The sequence below is a fragment of the Choloepus didactylus genome, chromosome 3 (genome assembly GCF_015220235.1).
Source record: "Choloepus didactylus isolate mChoDid1 chromosome 3, mChoDid1.pri, whole genome shotgun sequence".
Lineage (NCBI taxonomy): Eukaryota > Metazoa > Chordata > Mammalia > Pilosa > Megalonychidae > Choloepus > Choloepus didactylus.
The window spans coordinates 51,867,079-51,890,264 of record NC_051309.1 but is presented as its reverse complement, the minus strand read 5'-3'; the positions used below and the strand labels follow the sequence as shown (position 1 = coordinate 51,890,264).

General features: G+C 36.2%; 1 protein-coding gene across 6 annotated transcripts in view; it reads left to right on the top strand.

Annotated features, from left to right (window-relative positions):
• NFXL1 (nuclear transcription factor, X-box binding like 1) overlaps nt 1–23,186 on the top strand; it is a 110,164-nt gene that overhangs the window by 39,131 nt on the left and 47,847 nt on the right. For all 6 annotated transcript variants that reach the window (XR_005215855.1, XM_037829742.1, XM_037829746.1 and 3 more), the window contains 4 exons: nt 3,757–3,847; nt 9,338–9,458; nt 9,680–9,839; nt 10,594–10,685. Coding sequence is in view for 5 of the 6 variants with exons in the window: in XM_037829742.1 (XP_037685670.1) it covers nt 3,757–3,847; nt 9,338–9,458; nt 9,680–9,839; nt 10,594–10,685 (464 nt within the window). In the remaining variant the exon portion in view is untranslated. The remainder of the gene's footprint in view (nt 1–3,756; nt 3,848–9,337; nt 9,459–9,679; nt 9,840–10,593; nt 10,686–23,186) is intronic.

Here is a 23,186-nt window from a genome sequence, read left to right as displayed (position 1 = left end):
TTTCTATGCTTGTCTCCTGTCTGCTGGGCTGGCTGCTCTCAGATTCTCTGGTGTCTGGTCTCAGTCTATCTATGGTTGGAGTTTGGATCAGTAGAATGAGTTTCCGACAAGGGCTGCCACTGCAGTTCTCCCTTCTCCTTCCCGGAGCTGACAGCCCCTCCTCCCATGGGACTGAGCCTGGCAGGAAGGGGTGTGGGTCCCCTGGCCACAAAAACTTACAGATTTTGCTGATCTCAGCAGTTCCATGTTTTCATGAGTGTTGTATGAAGTATGCCCAAAGTCAGATTGCTCTGTGGTGTCCAGTCCGCGCAGTTCCTGGCTTTCTGCCTACTTTCCTGGACGAGTAACTAAAACATACAGCTCACCAGTCCGCCATCTTGCCCCGCCTCCTCCTTCATCTTTTGTTTTTATCTGAGAATGTCTTAATCTTTCATTTTTGAAAGAAAGTCTTACCAGGTATAAAATTCTTTGTTGGCAGTTGTTTTTTCTTAGTACTTTAAGTATTTCAGCCTATGTCTTTTTGCCTACGTGGTTTCTGATGAGAAATCGGCACTCAGTCTGATTGGAACGCCCTTGTATGTAACTCATTGCTTTTCTCTTATAGCTTTCAATCCTCTCTCCTTGTCCTTTGCATGTGATAGTGTAATCAATATGTGATGGGATTTATTTTTTTCATGTTTATACTGTGTTTGGTGTTCTCTGAGCTTCTGAGATGTGCATATTCATGTCTTTTGCTAAGTTCGGAAAGTTCTCCATTATTTCCTTGGCTATTCTTTCTGCCCATTTCTCTTTTATTCTTCTTCTGGGATTCCCATAACATGTTTATTGATGTGCTTGATTGTGTCCCATAGCTATTCTAGGCTATTTCCACTTTTAATCTTTCCTTTTTCCTTCTGTTCCTGAGACTGACTCATTTCAGCATCTTGTCTTCAAGTTCACTAATTCTTCTCCCAGCTTCAGTCTGCTCTTGAAACTCTCCTGGGTATTTTTAATTTTGGTTGTTGGGGTCTTCAACTTCAATATTTATGTTTGGCTCCTTTTTAGAATTTCTATCTCTTTACTTAGACTCTCATTTTATTCATTCATTGTTTTCTTGTTTCCTGATATCCTTTAGTCTTTTGCTCAGCACATGCATCCCCACAACTAACTGTCACACAGCACTGAGGGAGAATAATGTCTTTCAGTCTGCTCTGCTGATGCCTTTGTCTGTGGCAGGTTGAAATAGTGGCTGCCCTCAGAGCTGGTCACCCAGTGATCTCAAGTCTCTAATTAAAAGCTGTGATCAGTGATCAGCCATGCCCAACCCTGGTTTTGGGGAAGAGGATTCTTTGTGTCCCTTCCTGTCACCAGTGAGCTAGCCAGGGCTGGACCCCATGGTGGCCTGCCGCAAGGGTGGGGAATGGACACCAGTAGTTGCTTCCTGGAAAGAGCTATTTCTGGTTCTTTACTTTTAATTTATCAGTCTCTTCCTCTTGCTCTTTCCTGGATGCTGTACAGTGTTCTAGCCTCTGGAGTTTCAAAATAGTTGTTTCAGACCATTCCTATTTAATAGTTGTTCTGATGGAAGGACAGTCCTGGACTTCTACTCCTCCGTCTTTCCACGATCTCCTCTGTTTATGATGTTTCTTGATGTAGTTTTCTTCATGTTTCTGTAGCCTGGTTTTTGTTGAGACTCTTGGATCTGTGGGCTCAGAATTTATATCAGGTTTGTAAAATATTTGTCTTTCGTTTCTTCAAATATTTTTTGTTTCTTCTATCCACTGCCTTCTGAGACTCCAATTATGTATGTGTATATTATGTTGCTTGAAGTCGCACAGTTTACTGATGCTCTGTTAATTTTTAGTCTCTGTTTTATTTTAGATAATTTCTGTAGTTTTGTCTTTAAGTTCACTAAATTTCTTTGGTGTTGTCTAATCCCATTTTTATCATATCCAGTATATTTTTAATCTTGGACATTATATACATTCATCTGTAGAAGTTTAATTTGGGTTTTTCATGTCTTCTGTGTCTCTCCTTAGCATGCTCATGCTTTTCTCTATCTTTCTGAATGTAGGGATGGAATTTATTTATAATGCCTGTTTTAATGTCCTTGTTTACTAATTCTATCATCTGTCATTTCTGTGGTTGTTTCTGTTGATTAGTTTTTCTCCTCTGTATTGAGTCATATTTACCTGCTTCTTTGCTTGCTGGGTAATTTTTGATTGGGTTCTGTATATTGTAAATTTTACATTTTTAGGTGCCATTTTTGTTATTTAAAAACATTTTTGGGCTTTTTTTTGGGGTGAAGTAAAGTTACTGGGAAACAGTTTGGTCTTTTTGAGGTTTGATTTTGTTAGTTCTAGAACAGCCTTTTGTCTAGATCTAATTTGTCCCCACTACTGAAGCAATAACTCTTTAAGTATTCTACTTAATTTCTGAGTATTAGGAGATCCTTCCATTACAGCTGTAGGGAATGCAGCATTTTCCCAGTCCTCTATAATCTCTCGAAATCGTTTTGCCTGATTCTTCACAGGTTTTGGGTAGTTTCCTCTCATATATGTACAGACCAGTACTCAGCTAAAGACTTAAGGAATACTTCTCCAGTGCTTTCTTTGTACAGCCACCTTCCTCCACAAAATTTAGCCACACTGACCTCTCTGAACTATAAATTTTGTTTCTCAACTTGGCAAGACTACAGACTATGATTCTCCTCCCTCTGCTACAGTCTGGAAATCTCCAGGTTTAAGTTGGTGCCATTGTAGGACTCAACTTGCTTTCCTTCTCTTAGGGATTGTTCTTCTCTGCTGCCTAATTTTCTAATGTCTGAAAATTTTTCTTTCATATATTCTGTTTGGTTTTCTAGTTGTTTAAGGGAGGCTGGTAAACCCAGTTGTTGTTACTCCATCATGACCAGAAGCAGAAGTGTCTATAGGCTTATTAAAGTCTTCATGGAGCACATATTACCTTTTTCACCTACTGTCACTGACTAAGTGATATGCAATAGTATTATTCAGTAAATACTTGTCTAATTTAATGAACTATTTTGACTTTACTTGCTTTTCAATAATGTATATAATGTTTTGAGTTATTTATATTAATACACTGAAACTTGTTCTTGTGTATAAGTTATAAGTCTAAGTTTCTTTAAGATAATTGTAGTCTCTGTTTCCTTTAGGATATGTTAGACCTCAAGGAAAGGCTTAAGATGACAAAATGGACTTTAAGTAGTAGCACTCTGTTTATGAATGAAAAATTGGACAGGTCATAGCTATATTTGCCACAGAGAGAAGGAAATCAGGAAAGTGAAAATAAAGCTAGAAGCAGGTAGTCTCTCTCTGCTTCTCTCCTTTTGTTAGTCTTAGAGCCAAAGTTTGAGAAGAACTGCTAAATTAAATTTAAAAATTAGCCAGACTGAATGTTTGCCTGAATTGGCTATAGAGTTTGACCAGATCTATTTCTTTTATTAACGTTGTCAATCTCTGCATAGAAAAAAACAAATGAAGTTATTTTATGGGAATGTTTTAAGTCACAGAATAATTAACTAAAGGGCAAGAAAACTTAGGCTGAGTTCATTAAATTAGGTTGTCTGTATAAATTTGTAAATCTTTAGACAGTGTGTCCGTTTACCATGAGAATGTTGATATTCTTAAATACTTTTATTGTTGTATTGAAAAGAATCTTTTGCTTTCCCTAAGTTCTGTGAATAACTAGTAGTGACATTCATATTGTGCATGGATTTTCAAATGACTTATCCTTTATATATTGCTTTCTCTACAGTGTTGCCCTGGTAACTGTCCACCTTGTGATCAAAACTGTGGACGGACTTTAGGATGTAGAAACCATAAGTGTCCATCTGTCTGCCATAGAGGTAAAATGTAATAATGGCTGCAATTTTATGTTTGTATAGTGCTTGATAGTTTATAGGACCTTTCATATTCATATCCTCCTGGGTCCTCCTAACAACCCTGAGAATAAGGTGGGGCAGTCCTCAATATCTCTATTTTATGGACTTGGAGATTGAAGCTAAAGAGGATTCAGTGACTTATGTAGGGAAATATCTAGTAAAGTGGTAGAGCCAAAGGTTGAACACAGGTCTTCTGTATCTAAAAATTTTGTCCTTTCTTTAGGACTGTATTGTTTCCTAAACAACTTTCCCCAGAGTTTTAAAATTAATTAGCATGTTCATAGGTTTTTCAGCTTTTTTCTGGTTTTTAGATATTTATGTAGAATTAAATCTAGTGAACTATTGGATAGATCTCAAATTTACTGATTTCGGTATCCCTTTATTATTTTGGGGACTCCAAAGAGCTTTTGTTAATGTGGGTTTTATCTATTGGAAGTAAAATATAGCAATATTTATTAATTTATTCAAAATAGCAATAGTAAACCTATTCCATCTTAACATAAATTTTTTTTTGTGAAAAAAAACAAAAAACAAAAACTATTTTCCAAAATAAAAAAACTTTGATGAGAGGCACTGTTTTACATTTTTGTAAATGTCTTTTATGTCTACCTAAGTATTAGATAGCTGGATTCATGTATTTGCTTCTGCATTCAGTCTGTTGTGATATCACTTCTCATATAGCCTCTGGAAAACTTTGCATGTGAGAGAATAACATCATGGTATTATTCAACTATGGAAATAATTCTGACCTTGCAAAACCCCTAAAAGGGGTCTCAGGGACCACTAGGGGTCCCCGGACTACCTTTGAGAACGGTGTCATAAATTATTACTAGATATTGAAAACTTTAATGAGTTAACTTACCCATTTGGAGTATTTCATGCTTTTTAAATGAACAGAATGCTAATATGTTGATATGAAGTGGATTGAGAGATGATATAGAGTAGTAGAAAGAACATAGACTTAGGTAGGCTAAGAGGTTCTAGGTTCAGCTCTGGGCTCTGCCGCTTACTAGCTTTATGACATGAGGCAGGTTACTGAATGGTTTTCATTGTCTTTCTTTTGAATAACTCAGATGCTAGATATCTCAGTTAATCTCTTAATCTTTTAAGAAATCCTACAAGGTATATGGAATTAACTGTTATTTTATTAAGTAAGGAAACAAAGAGACTATCGACCCAAGGTCACTTAACTAGTCAGGATATGAACCCAAAGATTATAATTTATTACCCTACATTGCCTCCTCATTAGGAGTAATCAGATTCTATTAACCCTGTAGACATTTTCTTATGGATGTGTTCTAATTTGTCAGTGTCTTTAAATTGTGAAGTTTAGAACTAGTTTTTCAGGTGTGTTTTCACTGTCACTAAAAGGATTTTATTTCCTTTTGTAGTCACATTACATTTGTGAACCATCGAGTTTACATTTCCTTAAAATCCAAAATTCAATTCATTCTTTAGGTAATTTTGAGTGTCTACTAAGTGTCAGGCACTGGGATTAAATGAATGAACAAAATTGACAAAATCCCTGTTGTGAAACTTACTTTTAGCCCTCCACCATTAGAATACAAGTAAATAATCAAATTAATATAGGATACTAGTAGTCACAAATATAAAATGAAATTAAAGTAAAATTAAAATTGTGATGATGCGGATGGTGTATACTATTTTGTATCACGTGACCAGAGGAGGGTTCTATGAAAAAAATGACAATTAAGAGGAGACCTGAAAGAAGTAAGGGATCCAGCCATGTGGAAATAGGGGTGGGGTAGTGTTCCAGGTAAGAAATCAGTGATTGTAGAGGCCCTGAGACAGGAGCATGCTTGACCTTTGGAGGAACAGCAAGGAGGCCACCGTGACTGAAGTGAAGTGCTCCAGGGTCAAGGAAATGGTAGGATAAAGGATTGCTGGGGAAATATAGGGCCTCTTGGTCAGTGTTAAAACATACCTTTATTTTGAGTAGAACACCTGACTAGTCCTATAACCATTAAAGAAATTGGATCAGCAGTTCAATATTTTCCTGCCAAGAAAGCATCAGGCTTAGTTGATTTTTATACAATTTCTAACAAATAAACATTAAGGAACACATCATTTCAATCTCTTCATAAACTACTTGAGAGTATATATAAAAAGGAACACATCCCAACTCATATCATCTGACAAGGAGGGTATACTGGTTTGAATCTATTATGCCCCCCACAGAAGCCATGTTCTTTTATGCAGTTTTGTGGGGGCAGACTTATGAGTCTTTTGATTAGGGTGGGATCTTTTGATTAGATTGTTTCCATGGATATGTGACCCACTCAACTGTAGGTGAGACCTTTTGATTAGGTCATTTCCATGGAGGTGTGACCTCACCCCCATTCAGGTTGGGTCTTAGATCACTGGAGTCCTTCAAGAGAGGTCATGGAGAGAAGGAGCTCAGAGAAGCTAAGATATGTAATCCAGTTTGCCCCTGGGGAGAAGCTAAGAGCCGACACAGACTCAGATGCTTGGGGATGCTGGGAGATGCAGACAGAAGGACGTTTGGAGATGCTAAGCTAAGAGATGAAGCCCAGAGTTTGCCCCTGAGAAGCTAAGAGGGGACCCCCAGATGCTTAGAAAGAAATGCCCTGGGAGAAACAGAGAAACAAGCAAAGATGCACAGGAGCTGAAAGAGAGGAGCTAAGACAGAAACCCAGAGACATTTTGGAGAAAGCAGCAGAGACCAGAAGCTAACCCTGGGAGAGGCCCAGCAGACTCTGTCCGTGTGACAGAGGAACCTCAAACGCCATCAGCCTTTTTTCAGTGAAGGTATCCTCTTGTTGATGTCTTAGTTTGGACATTAATGGCCTTGGAACTGTAGCATTTGTAACCTAATAAACCCCCTTTATAAAAGCCAATCCATTTCTGGTGTTCTGTGTAATGGCAGCTTTAGCAAACCAGAACAAGGTGTAAGAGAGAAGATTATAGGCAGTCTAACTCATGAGATTATTTATAAAAATATTAGAATTTTAGCTACTCAAATCCAGCCGTCCAATTCTATATTTTTAGTTATTCAGATCCTTAATTTATCATGACCAAGTTGGAGTTACTCCACTAATGTAAGACTGTTCTACCGTTAGAAAATCTAATAATGTGATTCACCACATTCACAGATCATAGGAGAAATGAGATATCTTAGAAATGTCTAAAAGATTGTTGATAAAATTCAGCATCCATATATGACAAAAAGTTAACTAGAAGTAGAAGGGAGCATCCTTAACCTGATAAAAAGTATCTCCAAAGAAGCTAGAGCAAACGTTATACTTAGAGGAGAAGTGTTGAAAGCATTTCCCTCTTTTGTGTTATTTTGAAGTAAATCCCATAAATAGTTCAGTATTCCTCTCTAAAAGATGGACTTAAAAAAAAAAAAGCACAACATACCATATTCAGACCTAAAAATAATTTAACGTATTTCTTAAATATGTTAGCTGGTGTTCAAATTTCTCCGTCTCATAAATGTCATAAATTTTTCTTCAGTTTGTATGATTCAAGAACCTAGTAAGATTGACATATTGCAATTGGTTGATATCTCTAAAGTCTTCTAATTTATAATTTCCCTCCCTGTGTCTTGTTTTTTCTTTTCTTGTGACTTGTGGAAGAAGCTAGTCATTTGCTTTATTTAGTTTTGCAGAGTTTGGAATCATTATTTCATACCATTGTACATCATTTTAGATGCCTTCATAATTAAAATTGTACTGTAACTTGGGGAAAGGATACTAATTGTGTGTTTGTACTGTGAATGTGAAATTTTGATATATAGTTCTTCGAAGTTCAAGGTCATCTGTTTATGTTTCTGGAATTGCTGAATGATACCCATTTTGGGCACTGGCCACTATTGTTATATTCTCTGTATGCTGCTTTTTTTTTTTAATGTTATTACTAAAGGTATTTTAATTATTATCTGCTGTGTTGTATAGGTATCTGTAACAAATTCAGTTGATTGGTAGGAAGACTGTTTAGAGAAATTGTCCCTTAACTGTTCTCAAGATTTAATCTAAAAAAAAATAAAAGTGATTCTCTAGTTTAGATTGGCAAAAAGATTATGTTTGATAAATTCTTCTAGAATTGTTGAAGATGAATGAAAAACTATCATGTTAAGCATGGAAATTGATATAAGATGCTACGTGAGAACTAACTTGAATGTTAGTAACTTAAAAATTATAACTTGGTCAGAATAACTTGGCTTGTAATACCGTCAAGATATTACTTTGCTGGATTATACTTAATTTGTCAAACACATAGAAAACAATACGTTATGTCTTTCCCCATAGTGTTCTTTACTCTTGGTTTCTCTTTTTCTGTGTTCACTGCTTGAATCAAAATTCTTGATTTGTAATTATTTTATGGAAATTTTGAACTTTTAGAGGCATTAAACCAGGATATTTTTCATCATTTATCTGTGTTCCTTATCTGGTTAACTACTACTGACTATTTTGCTTGGTTCTGATACATAGACAGCAAACTCTTTAAAATATACACTCCTTAGTTGAGGACTCATATTCCTCCTTATTATTTCATTTCTAATAGGGTTCCTTACTTGGAAAACGAGAGTGGGAAGAAAGCCATTAAGATGATGTCAGAGACTTACAGATAACTGTTTAGCATTTTTCTCTGGTTTAAAGGTTTCTTTCTTTAATTTTGTATTTGTAGATTTCTACCAATGGATAACATGAAAGGGTAAACAGCTGAAAATCAAACAGTTTTTCCTTTTGAAATTTTTGAAGAGTAATATTTGGAATTATGGACCCAAATGAGGGTTCAGCATTTTGTTTTTTAAAAAGCATGAATGATTGAAAATTGACTGTACTTCTTAATAACCAACATCAGGTCATGAGGGAGAATTTATTCTTGGGGAATTTATCTAAAAATAATGTACTTGAATAGAAATATTTGAGAACAAGCCAAAAAGATTATTGTTAACATTAGACTTCCGAAGACTTAACTCCATTTTTGTTTTTATAGTTTTGAATGAACAACTTGTGTTAAATTAGTTATCACAGAACTTTTAGCAAATTTTAGAGAAATTTTAAAAACTTTATTGAAGTACATTGGGCATATTGAAAAGTATACAGATCATAAGTGTATAGCTTGATGAATTTTCACAAACTGAACATAACTGTGTAGCAAAACCCAGATCAAGAAACAGAACATTACCAGCATTTCTGAAACTCTGCTTGTATCTTTTCTAGATTTCTAACAGTATAGATTAGCTTTTCCTGTTTCCTTATGTAAATGAAATCATATAGTACATACTTTTTGTATCTGACTTCTTTTGCTCAATGTTATGTGTGTGAGATTCATAAATATTATTGTAATTTCTTGTTGTAGAGTATCCCATTGTGCAAATATACTAAGCTAATTTATCCATTCTGCCGTTGATGGACATTTGGATTGTTACAGAAACTTCTTTTTAAGTCTCAGACTTTTTTTCAGGCAGTTGCTATCCCTGCCCGGAAACTGTAGATGTGAAATGCAATTGTGGTAATACAAAGGTGATAGTACCCTGTGGCCGAGAACGTACCACAAGACCACCCAAGTGCAAAGAACTATGTAGGTTAGTATGAAACTTTTCAAAAAATTGTATCTGTGTGTCTTAGTTTGATTTTTAACGTTATAAGTATTTTAATTTAAATTTGCTTTAGTGTTTTCAAATATTAATATTCACAGTATGCCCATTTTATATAGAATCAGAAGATATATAAAGAGATAATTGCACTTTAGATGTAATTGTTCAATGATTAAAAATGATTTAAAAAATTGTACTTTCTAATTTAGTCGACCACCAACTTGCCATCATACAAGTCAAGAAAAACATCGCTGTCACTTTGGCTCTTGTCCTCCATGTCATCAACCTTGCCAAAAAGTTTTGGAGAAATGTGGTCACTTGTGTCCTGCTCCATGTCATGATCAAGCATTAATAAAGCAAACTGGCAGGGTAAGGGAACAGTATTATTAAAGAGATTGTGCATTGCTTTAAAAACTTGTGGGTCATATTTCTTGATTTTACGTAGTCATTCAACAAGCAGTGATTAAGCACTTATTGGATATCAAGCACTGAGCTAGGAGTTGGGGTCAAGGTAAATAAGATTTGGTGTTTTGTCCCAAGAGGTTCACAGTATAGAAAAGCAGAGGAACCAATAAACAAATGTTTGCAAGTATAGTATGATAGGCTCTTTGTAATCGTGATAATAGATGAATTTGGTAGTCCCCTTCATGTATTGTGATTAGGATTGTAGATATCCTGGCTTCCTCAAAGATTAGTTCACTTATTCAGCAAATATTTATTGAGCCCTTATATATGCCAACTATTCTTCTAGGTGCTGGGAAGACAACTGTGAATAAGATAATGGAAATTACATTCACCTGGTAGAAGTTGAAGTTTACAATTCTGTTTCTCAGAAAATGCTGTTTTTGGCTTATGAGAGGCAAAGGAGGCCACACTGCCTTTGTTCTACCATTTAAAAACTGGAGTCTGCCCCAGTTTTTAATATCAAAACTGTGTGTGGAGAGGAACATTCTGATAGAAAAAAAGGGGATTAAAATATTTCAGTAAACACAGTTTGTTGCTTACTTGAAAAAATTTCACACTGCTTGAGTGGAAAATACATGGAACTGTTTTCTTTAGATTCTTATGATGGTGATATGATTTAATATGTGTGACTTAAGGTTGTTATATATTTTACTTGTAGCACCAGCCTACAGGGCCTTGGGAACAGCCTTCTGAACCAACATTTATTCAAACTGCATTACCTTGTCCTCCATGTCAAGTTCCTATTCCTACGTAAGTATTAGTATTTTAAAATTAAAAAAACAAACAAACAACTGTTTGACATAGTCTGAAGTGTATCTTGAGCCACCTCCTTTCCCTTTCCTTAGTTCAGGTAAACATTATTTCAGGTCTAGCATATGAAGTAGTCTCTCTGTCTGCAGCCTCATTCACTTCCAGATATATTTGCCACACTGCTTTAAATCTTCTCTAGATATCTATTTTTTTTTTTTTTTTAATTTGAAACTTGGGTAGAGCACTTTTTTTAAAATTTTTATTGAGATTGTTCACATACTATACAATTATCAAAAGATCCAAAGTGTACAATCAGTTGCCCCTGGTACCCTCGTACAGCTGTGCATGCATCACCACACTTAATTTTTGTTCAATTTTTAGAACCTTTTCATTACTCCAGACAAGAAATAAAGCAAAAGATGAAAGGAAAAAAAAAAAAAGAAAGAAAAGGAAACTCGAATCCTCCCATATCCCTAACCAACCTCCCTCCATTGTTGGTTCGTAGTGTTGGTATAGTACATTTGTTTCTGTTTATGAAAGAATGTTGAAGTACTACTAACTGTAGTATATAGTTTGCAATAGGTATATATTTTTTTCTCTGTATGCCCCTCTATTATTAACTTCTAGTTGTATTGTCATACATTTGTTCTGGTTCATGGAAGAGATTTCTAATATTTGTACAGTTAATCACAGACATTGCCCACTATAGGATTCAGTTTTATACATTCCTATCTTTTGACCTCCAGCTTTACTTCTGGTAACATATATGACTCTTAGCTTCCCCTTTCCACCACTTTGACGCACCATTCAGCACCGTTAGTTATTCTCACATCTTGCTACCGGCACCTCTGTTCATTTCCAAACATTTAAGTTCATCCTAGTTGAACATTCTGCTCATACTAAGCAACCGCTCCACATTCTTTAGCTTTGTCCTGTATCTTGGCACCTTATATTTCATGTCTATGAGTTTGCATATTATAATTAGTTCCTATCAGTGAGACCCTGCAATATTTGTCCTTATGTCTGGCTTATTTTACGCAGTGTATTGCCCACAAGGTTTCATCATCAACCTATTTTTTTTTTAAGATAGTTTTGTTCACATGCCGTACATTCCATACTAAGTAAACAATCAATGGTTCCCTGTAGAGTCGCATATTTATGTGTTCACCACCTTCACCGCTATGTATATAAGGGCATCTACATTTCTTCCACAAGGCAGGAGGGAGAGTCAAAGAAGGTAGAGAGGCAAAAGAAAAAGAAAAAAGAAAGAGGGAAAAAAAATGACAGCTAGGAAGCAGCAAAAGGAAAGATAACTTAAATCAAAGTAGAATAAAGAGTCAGACAACACCACCAATGTCAAGTGTCTCACACTCCTCCTATATTCCCCCCTCTTATCTTCATTTACCTTGGTATATTGCCTTTGTTACATTAAAGGAAGCATAATACAATGATTCTGTTAGTTACAGTCTCTAGTTTATGTTGATTGCATCCCTCCCCCAATGCCTGCCCATTTTTAACACCTTGCAAGGTTGACAGTTGCTTGTTCTCCCTCGTGAAAGAATGTGTTTGTACATTTTATCACAATTATTGAACACTCTAGATTTCACCAAGTTACACAGTCCCAGTCTTTATCTTTCCTCCTTTCTTCTGGTGTCTCCCATGCTCCCAACCTTCCTCTCTCAACCGTATTCATAGTTATCTTTGTTCAGTGTACTTACATTGCTATGCTACCATCTCCCAAAATTGTGTTCCAAACTGCTCCTTCCTGTCTTCTCCTATCACTCTGTAGTGCTCCCTTTAGTATTTCCTGTAGGGCAGGTATCTTGTTCACAAGGTTTCTCATTGTCTGTTTGTTGGAAAATATTTTGAGCTCTCTCTCATATTTGGAGGACAGTTTTGCTGGATATAGGATTCTTGATTGGTGGTTTTTCTCTTTCAGTATCTTAAATATATCACACCACTTCCTTCTTGCCTCCATGGTTTTTTCTGAGAGATCCGCACATAGTCTTACTGAGCTTCCTTTGTATGTGATGGATTGCTTTTCTCTTGCCGCTTTCAGGATTCTCTCTTTGTCTTTGACATTTGATAATCTGATTCTTAAGTGTCTTGGTGTAAGCCTATTCAGATCTATTCTGTTTGTAGTACACTGTGCTTCTTGGATCTGTAATTTTATGTCTTTCATAAGAGATGGGAAATTTTCATTGATTTTTTCCTCTATTATTGCTTCTGCCCCTTTCCCTTCTCTTCTCCTTCTGGGACACCAATAATACTTACATTCTTGTATTTCGTTTTGTCCTTAAGTTCCCGGAGACATTGCTCATGTTTTTTTCATTCTCTTCTCCATCTGCTCCTTTGCGTGTAGACTTTCAGGTGTTTTGTTTTCCATTTCCTGAGTGTTTTCTTCTGCCTCTTGAGATCTGCTGTTGTATGTTTCCATTGTGTCTTTCGTCTCTTGTGTTGTGCCTTTCATTTCCATAGATTCTGCTTGTGGTTTTTTTGAACTTTCGATTTCTGCCTTATGTATGCCCAGTGTTTTCTTTATAGCCTTTATCTCTTTTGCCGTATCTTCTCTAAACTTTTTGAATTGATTTAGCATTAGTTGTTTAAATTCCTGTATCTCAGTTGAAGTGTAAGTTTGTTCCTCTGACTGGGTCATAACTTTGTTTTTCTTCATGTAGGTTGTAGTTTTCTGTTGTCTAGGCATCTGACCTCCAAGGCCACCCCAGTCAGGTTTTCCCAGACGAGAAGAGGCTCAGGTCACAGGAGGAGGAAATATTCAGTATTCGGTTTCCCTGATGGTTTTTCTTAGAGGATTGACACACCCTGTGCTTTTCTGCCTGGCAGGTTTGCCTGTCAGCCTGTCATGAGCTGGTGTAAGGGGATGTGGCCCACGGCTCTCCTCTCCAGGCTTTGGGGTCTGGTTTCAAATGTAAGACAGATAGTAGAAGAGCTGGGTCCCTCCCTTTCCTCTTGGGAAGCTATGCCCCCTCCAGAAAGGTCAGCTGCACATCAATAAGTTCCTTGTTTCTCTGACTGCTGGTCAAAGTGATGTGATTTTAAAATGGCTGAGGCTTTCTTTACTGCAGAGTACTGCAGGCTCAAAACAGCCGAGGCTTTCTCCACTGAGCCACCCAGGTTGAGAGAGAGAGGGACAGAAAGCCCCCAGATTCACTCCTTGGCCAGAGATTGCACCCAATCCTCTGGGCTCTCCGTCCTGAGACAGTTATGTTTCCTGACTCTCCCAAGTCAGTCGTCACCAAAAGCCTCTGTCTGCTTGTTGTGGATTCGCAGTCTGGATTGAGCAGTTAATGTTAAAACCCCAGTTGGAGCTGGGCTGAGGTACGCTAGTTTGTTCACAGAGTGCTGCTCTCTAGCACGGCGAGGCTTCTGTGAGGGAGGGGCTCCGGCTCTTTGCACGGGTCCACAGTTTTTACTTACAGATTTTATGCTGCAATCTCGGGCATTCCTCCCAATTTGGGTTGGTGTGTGATGAGTGGACAGTCACTTTGTCTCCCTGCAGTTGTTCCAGGTTATTTACTAGTTTTCTGGTTGTTTATGAATTGTTCTAGTGGGACTAACAGTTTTCCACTCCTCTCTATGCTGCCATCTTAGCTCCTCTCTCTAGTTATCTATTTTTGCATCTTTCCCCTTAGAGGGAGTTTCATACCATTTTCATGCCTTTCTTAGCCTCCAAAGTAACTTGCACTTGCAATTACAATAATACATCCAAGAGTTCATCATTTCCTAGTTTTCCTGACTGATTACCATGCTAGTCTGTAAGCTCCTTGAGAACAGAGGAAAGCCAGGTTTAATTTATATTTTTATTTTTTTAATGTAATTTTATTGAAATATATTCGCATACCATACAGTCATCCAAAGTGTACAATAGTTGTTCACAGTTTTCATCATATAGTTGTGCATTAAACACCATAATCAGTTCTTGAACATTTTCATTACTCCAAAAAATAAAAATGAAAATAAGAATAAAAATAAAGTAAGAGAATACTCAAAGCATCCCATATCCCTCCTCCCCCCTCATTTACTTTTTTTTTAATTGAAATATATTCATATACCATACAGTCATCTGAAGTGTACAATAGTTGTTCACAGTATCATCATATAGTTTGTGCATTCATCACCACAGTCAATTTTTGAACATTTTCATTACTCCAAAAAATAAAAATAAGAATAAAAATAAAAGTAAAGCAAACACTTAAAATGTCCCATACCCCCCTCCTCCATGTTATTCATTTACTTTTTGTCCTCATTTTTTCTACTCATTTGTCCATACACTGGGTAAAGGGAGTGTGAGCCATAAGTTTTTCACAATTACACAGTCACACCATATAAGCTATGTAGTTACATGATCGCCTTCAAGAATCAAGGATACTGGATTGCAATTCAACAATTTCAGATATTTCCTTCTAACTATTCTAATAAGCTAAAAACTAAAAAGGGATATCTATATAACATATAAGAGTTACTTCCAGAATGACCTCTTGACTCCATTTGAAATCTCTCAGCCATTGAAACTTTATTTTGTTTCAATTCTCCTCCCCCTTTTGGTCCAAAAGACTTTCTCAATCACATGATGCAGAGTCTAGGCTCATCCCCAGGAGTCACGTTCCACATTGCCTGGGAGATTTATACCCCTGGGAATCATGTCCCATGTAGGGGGGAGGATGGTGAGTTTACCTGCCAAGCTGGCTTAGAGAGAGAGGCCACAACTGAGCAATAAAAGAGGCCCTCTGGAGGTGACTCCTAGGCACAATTATGAATAGGCTTAGCCCTTCATAAGGGCAAGCCCCAAGATTGACGTCTCGGCCTACTAAGCTGGTGGTCTCCAATGCTTGCAAGCATATCAGGATCCCCAGCCTCAAGGGGGCTTTGTAAATACTTTTTATTCTCTGCCCAAATTACTCTGGGTTATATTGTGGGTTCATGCTAACCAGTACAAACAATAAGGTCTCACTCCCTAGTCAAGATTCCATGTAATAATGGCATTTGAATAAACTGACCATACAAGTTGAATTATATAGTGTGCTACAGAAAATATAGATTTTGCACCATATAACCATGTCTTTCTGATATTTCTTCTCTTTCTTCAGTTTGGCATTTGCAGGGTCTTACACCAGTCTATATCCTTCTCCAGAGTTTCAGACAATTCAGAATTGTCCTTTTTTTCGTTGAATATCTGGAGAGAAGTTTTCAGTAGCTGTTTATGTCATCGTGTCAATGACGTCACCCCTGAAAGCATGTCGATGACATCACCCCTGAAAGCCAGGTTTTAGATAAGGCAAACCTGAAAGAGAGTTTTGAGGGAAGCATTAAAAATGAAAAGAAGTAGTTTCCTGGATGGGTCAGAGAATGCTTAGGACTGAGCTGTAAGAGGTTGAAACTAGGGTAGCAGGAAATCCTGGAATTGAGTCATACTTTCAGCAGAGCTACGAATATAAGAAAAAAGGAAGTACAGAGGGCTCAGGAGCAGCAACATAAAATTTAAGGAAAGGGGCTGTTGTCTACAGTTAGGGTTTCAAATGGAATATTGGCATGTCTTGTGTATTGGTCTTTTAAAAAGAGGATTCTTGTTTTCTTTACTTCTCAAGTTATAGATTCTCTACAAGTTCTAATCCCTGCTCCCCCCCCCAGCTCTCCCCTCAATTTAAATAGCATGTGTATTTTTATGTATTGCTTGTGCAGTCAAATTGAGGGGTAAAATGTTTTTGGAGCTATATTTATAAATTGGGTGATTTCAGTCTCTTGATTTAGTGGAGTGGGGCTATAATAGTTAGCACAGAGTAGTTAACTTTCTTCATGTAAGGAAGGTATTCATATACTGGATACTATTCTTTTACCAAGTGCTTGTGGTATGGTCATTATGGACCAAGTTGTTTATAGCATCTCATTACTAAGTTTGAGTTATGAGAGGTTTATCTGTGGCCTGAATTTTTTGTTTTAAGAGAAATGGAATAGGGGACATTGCTATTATAACTCATAGGCTTTAAAATATTCTAATTCATACGGTAATCAAGAACATTTGAATTTATTAATCTGTCTTATAGGAAGATTATATTTAGTAGATGTGTATACCCTGTTTTATTCATTGCAATTAATTTATTTTAAATTTTAGGTTGTATTAATTACTTTCTGACAGTAGAAAAAATTGCCTGGCATTACCAAGTCATGTTTACTAGAGGTTTTTAAAATTAAAGTAATATACAGTCAACCATCATTCCTTTACACTTGACTGGAATGTACTACTGGAAGATTTTTGTTTTTTGTTTTCCTTTTTTGTATATTAAAACAGATTATGTTTTTAGAGTAAGAACTCTTGAGTTCAGTGTTGTTTCCCTTGACTTCTTTCATGAATCAGTCACGTACCTTCTTTATTTCTCAATTTGTTTGAAAATAAAGAGGTTCAAGATAAGTCTCCAACATGTCAGTGAATATGGTAGAGTAAGGACCACTAAAAATTCTCTCTTCCTTAAACGCAGAGAGAAAACTGTTGATATTGTCAGAAACAACTTTTTCAGAACTGTCAATCTGTAGCAGTCTGGAAAGGTTTATTTGAGAAAAATGGTTTAATTTGGGTTAAGAACAGAAAGCTTTGTGGTGTTTTAACATGCCCTATTACTGTCTCCCTATTTCTAGTTCCATGGTAGCCTTGAAAACTAACAGCCCACAATTGTGGAAAACCAGCAATTTATCAGCCACCAGAGGATACAGAATAGGGTTTGGAGCTTCCTCAAAGCCTTATTGCCAGACAAGTAATTTGATCTCTCTTTTGGCTCTCTGGAAGACCTCACTGATAAGGCTGTCTTTATTTGACCAGACTTGGAGCTAGCCTAGTGTGAAAAGCTTTTTCTCTGGGGGACATTTTTCAAAAGCAATTATAAGCAATTATTTAACTTCACAGCTGCCTGAAGTATTAGGTAACATTTGGGGCAAGAGATAGGCTAAGAAAAAAACTTAAGTGGAAAAGCTGGATAGTTAGATGTCTATAGGGATTTTGTAAAGTTCCAACATTTTCCTGGGATCTAGAAGACCATGTGCATGTGTAGGGCTGTGCTCATATGTAGGGTTGGAGACGTGCTCAAGAAGGACCTGTGAAGACCCTAAACTCTCACCTGTAGCTGACCTTGAGGCTCTGTGATACAGGAAGTGAAGACTAAGGCAGGGTTGTCAGTTGCATGGTTGAGCATTTAAGACATGTCCCAACATTCACACGGAGCCCCTTGGCAAGACTGTTGGTTCCAGGTTTCTAAGGAAATATCTCCAGTTATTAGTTACCATTGAGATAGCTAAACAGAGACTTCAGTGGCAACACATGACACAGAATACAGACCTTACAGAAATAGTCTAGGAAAGCCATTGAACAAACAGCGACAAAAAGCAGCAATGACAAACAGCAACAACAAACCATGATTAAGGGAGAGATTCTCATTTGCAGAGTTTCCACATTATGCTATTTTAAATGTTCATTTTCAACAATTTGTAAGAAATGCAATGAAACGAGAAAGTATGGCCTGTACATGGGGAAAAAGGAATCAGTACAAACTGTCCCTGAAGCAACTCAGTCTTTAAATTAGCTAATTTCAATATGTTAAAAAAAAAAAGAAAACCATGTCTCACCAGAGAATATGAGCGAAGAGACAGAAATTTTACAAAGAAGCAGCAGCACATAAAAATTTGAGATTTGAGCTGGCAGAAGAAAGAACAGCAAGCCTGATAATAGATCCATTGAGATGATGCTGTCTGAGGAAAAGAAAAGAAAGAGAAAGAAGAAAAATGAACCCAGCTTCCGAATCCTGTGGTACATCATCAAGCATACAAATGTATATACAATAGGAGTCCCAGAAGGAGAAGAGAAATAGAAAGGGACATAAAAGATAGTTGTAGAAATAATGGTAAAAGCATCCCAAATTTATTGAAAAACACTAATCTACACATTCAAGAGGATCAGCAAACTCCAAGTTGGATAAATTCAGAGATTCACACTTTGGCATATCAGAACTGTCAAAAAACAGAGACGGAGAATCTTGAAAGCAGCAACGTATCATGTGCAGAGGATCCTTATGATTAACAGCTGATTTCTTATCAGCAACAATGTAGGCTAGAAGACAGTAGGATGATGTGTTTAAAGTGCTGTAAGAAAAAGACCGTTAATCGAGAATTTTAAGTTTAGCAACACTATCCTTCAAAAATGAAGAAAAAATTCCCAGATGAACAAAATCAGAGAATTTATTGTTAGCAAATCTGCCCTACAAGAAATACTAAGTGGAGTCATCCAAGCTGAAATGAAAGGACAGTAGAAAGTTATTCAAGTCCACAGAAAGAAAGAGCATTGGCAAAGGTAACTACATAGGTAAATGTAAAAGATGGTGTAAATAGTTTCTGATTTTTAACATTTTTATCCTGTCTCATTTACAAGACATCTACATACAGGAATAATTATAACAACACCATAAAGGAGGGAGAGGGAATGGAGGTATTTAGGAGCAAAGTTTTTATGGACAATTGTAATTAAGTTGTTATTAATCTGAATTAAATTGCTATAAGATAAGATGTTAGTTGTAATGCACAGGGCAACCATTGAGAAAATAATTCAAAAAAATATTAAAAGACATGACAAAGGAATTAAAATGGTACGCTAGAGGAAATCGAAACACAAGAGGTGGGAATAGTGGAGGAATAAAAGAACAAATAGACATGAGATGTATCGAAAACAAATAGTAAACTGGTAGACATAAATCTTACCCCATCATTAATTACATTAAACGTAAATGGCAGGGATTGGTGAAATGGATTTAAAAACATGATCCAACTGAATGCTTTCTGCAAGAGACACATTTTAGAGTCACAGACACAAATAGATTAAAAGCAAAATGAAAAAATGGACAAATAATAATGCTTCATTTTAAAAATGGGTTGATTTAGATGGAATATCAACAAGGAAATAGATGACTTGAACAGCACTATAAATCAACTAGACATAACAGACATCTATAGAACACTCCACCAAACAGAAGTAGAATACATGTTCTTAAGGCAGTTGGAGTATTCTCCATGATAGACTTGTTTGGCAATAAAGTGGGTCTCAGTAAATTCAAAAGCATTTAAACAAGGCATGTTCACCAACCTCAGTGCAATGAAATTAGAAGTCAGTAACAAAAAGATATTTTGAAAGTTCACATATATGTGGATATTAAACAGAACTCCTGAATAACCAGTGGGTCAGAAGAAGTCACAAAGGAAATTATAAGTACTTTTTTTCCTTTAAAAAATTTTTATTTTTTATTGTATTAATGTATATACTTAAGAAATATATACCTATTTACTTACATATATCTAATGCTAATATACTTATATACATATAAAATGTATTATGTTAATGTGTATATATGTGTTTGTATGTGTGTGTGTACTGTACACATTTCTCATTTAATCCTCAGTGTAATCCTATATGGGAAGTGCTATAATTTTACCTGTTTTACAGATAAGGAAAACTATTTTACAGATAAGGAAAATGAAGCACAGACTGGTAACAACTTGTCCAAAGTAGCATAAAGAGGGCTTGAACCTAGGAAGTCTGGTTTCAGAGCCATTGCTCTACTACCTCTATAAGAGTTCCCGTAATGACGAAGTACTGAGAAGTACTGGATTTAGTACTAAGATCTTTGTTGACCTTGGTGAAAAAATGTCAGTTTTACAATGAGTATATATTAGTTTCCAGTTAAAGCAAATACTGTACACTGGGTAGGCTTAAACAACAGGAATTTATTGACTCATGGTTTTGAGGCTAGAAGTCTAAAATTGAGGCATCAGCAAGGCAATGCCTTCTTTCTGAAGGCTTTTGACATTCTGGGGCTGGCCATTGGTGATCCTTGGGGTTCCTTGGCTTTTCCATCACATGATGATGTTCTTTTCTTTCTCTTCTGGGTTCTGTTAACTTCCGGCTTCTTGCTTCTCTCCATGGCTTCTTTGTGGCCTTCTCTACAATGCCTCCAGTAAGAGGATTAAAACACATCCTGATTGGGCCAAAACTTAGCTGAAGTAACCTCATCAAAAGGTCCTTTTTATAAGAGTTCATACCCACAGAAAGGGATTAAGATTAAGAGCGTGTTTTTTTTTTAGGGTACATTATTGCAAGTCACTACAAGGTAGCAGAAGACAAAAAGCTATTAAAAAATGAAAGGGGAGAAAGTAAATACTTCCACATTCTCAGTAAATGATGAATGAACAATCAATCAAAACCTGGGAAAACCTTTAGAAAACAACTGATCCATGACAAACCCATATTAAAACTGAGGAAACTAGGGCCCAGAGAAGTTAAGGGAGTTACGCAAGATCAAAGAGACCAGAATTCATGTGCTGTGATATTTTCTGTCAGGCTCTTGCTGAATATACATAAGGCCACATTGGGTTTTCAAACAAAAAATAAGGTGAATATTATAAAGTTGGTTTCTTAACCAACTTCTATTATCCCCTTCTCTGGGATGGAAAAGCACAGATTTTGTTTTGGCATTCAGCCTTCTCTGTTTGTAGAGCTCCAATCATAACTAGCCTAAGTCAATCATGAGCTATCATTTTCCTTTCCAGGGATTTGTTTAGAAATGGTCTTGTGAAATGTGAAGGTAGTTCGGCTATGGGGTTTCTGAAAAAGATTTCCTCAGTCTTCAATATGTGTATATATAGACGGTTCCCTCTTATCCCTTTGGAAACTTTCATATCTGTGTGGGTAGTAATCAGAAAGGCAAATAGTCTGAGAACGAAGATGATACACTGAGAATAACATGTTGGAAAGACAGAATCTGGGTCCTTGATGATGAACTACTGAATTAATGTACTCTGAAATTGCTCTACCTCCAATCTAATTGTGAAAGGTTGTTATTAATAAAGCTGTTTTTTGTTACTTAAAGCCTAAGGCATCTTAAATGATACAGCATTTAGTATATGTTCAGATTTTTTTCTAAAACATGGGAAAAAGTCATGAAAAGAATTGTTATTTTAAAAACAAGGCAAGGGACAAGGTTATACAACCATCACCATTAAACAATTTTAGAATATATTCATTACCCCCAGTAAAACCCTGTAGCTGTTAGAAGTTATTCCCCATCTCCCCCACCCCTTGCCTGGGAAATACTAATCTACTTTTTGTCTCTATGGGTTTTACCTATTGTGGACACTTCATATGAATGAAATCAAACAATCTGTATCCTTTTATGTCTGACTTCATTCTCTTAGCATAATGTTTTCAAGGTTAATCCATGTAGCAGTATTATCAGTAATTCATGCCTTTTCATAGTTGAATAATAGTCAGTTGTATGGATATACCACATTTGTTTATCCATTCATTAGTTGGCAGACACTGAATTTTTTCCACTTCTTGACTTTGATGAATAATACTGCTGTGAACATTCATGTATAAGTTTTTGTGAACATCTATTTTCAGTTCTCTTGGGTATATATCTAAAAGTAGAATTTCTAGATCATGTGATAAATATTTAGTTTTTTAAGGGAATGCCAAACTGTTTTCCAACGTGGACACAGCATTTTACATTCCCAGAAACAGTGTATGAGGGCTCCAATTTCTCCACAAACTTGTCCACACACTTATTATGTGTCTTTTATTTTAACCTTCCTAGTGGGTGTGAAGTGGTATTTTGTGGGTTTTTTTTTTTTTTTTTTTTTTTTTTTTTTTGGTATGTTTTGTTTTGTTAACTATAGTCCATGATTTAACTAAAGGCTCACTGTTTGTTCTGTGCAGTTCCATGGATTTTTAAAAAATATTTATTCTAGTAACATATATACAACTATTATTTCCCATTTTAACCACATTCTAATACATAATGCAGTGCTGTTAATTACATTCACAATGTAGTGCTGCCATCACCACTATCCATTACCAAAACTTTTCTATCGTCCCAAATAGAAACGGTAATTTTAAGCTTTAACTCCCTGCCCCCACGCTGTCTCCTGGTAACCTATATTCTAGATTCTGACTCTGTAAGTTTGCTTAATTCTAATTATTTCACATCAATGAGATCATACAATATTTGTCCTTTTGTGTCTGACATTTCACTCAATGTGGTGTCTTCAAGGTTCATCCATGTTGCCACGTGTCAGAATGTCATTCCTTTTTACAACTGAATAATATTCCATTATTCCAAAATATACCACATTTTGTGTATCCATTCATCAATGATGGGCTCTTGGATTGCTTCCATCTTTTGGCCTTTGTGAATAATACTGCTATGAACATTGGTTTGCAAATATCTGTTCAAGCTTTCAGTTCTTTTGGGTGTATACCTGGAAGTCAGATTGCTAAGTCTTATGGTAATTCCATGTTTAACTTACTGAGGAACTGCCAAAGTGTCTTTCACAGCAGCTGCACCATTTTGTATTACCACCAGTGATGAATGAATGAGTGTTCCGGTTTCTCCACATCCTAACCCTTGTAATTTTAATAGTAGCCATTCTAGTGTGTACGAAATAATATCT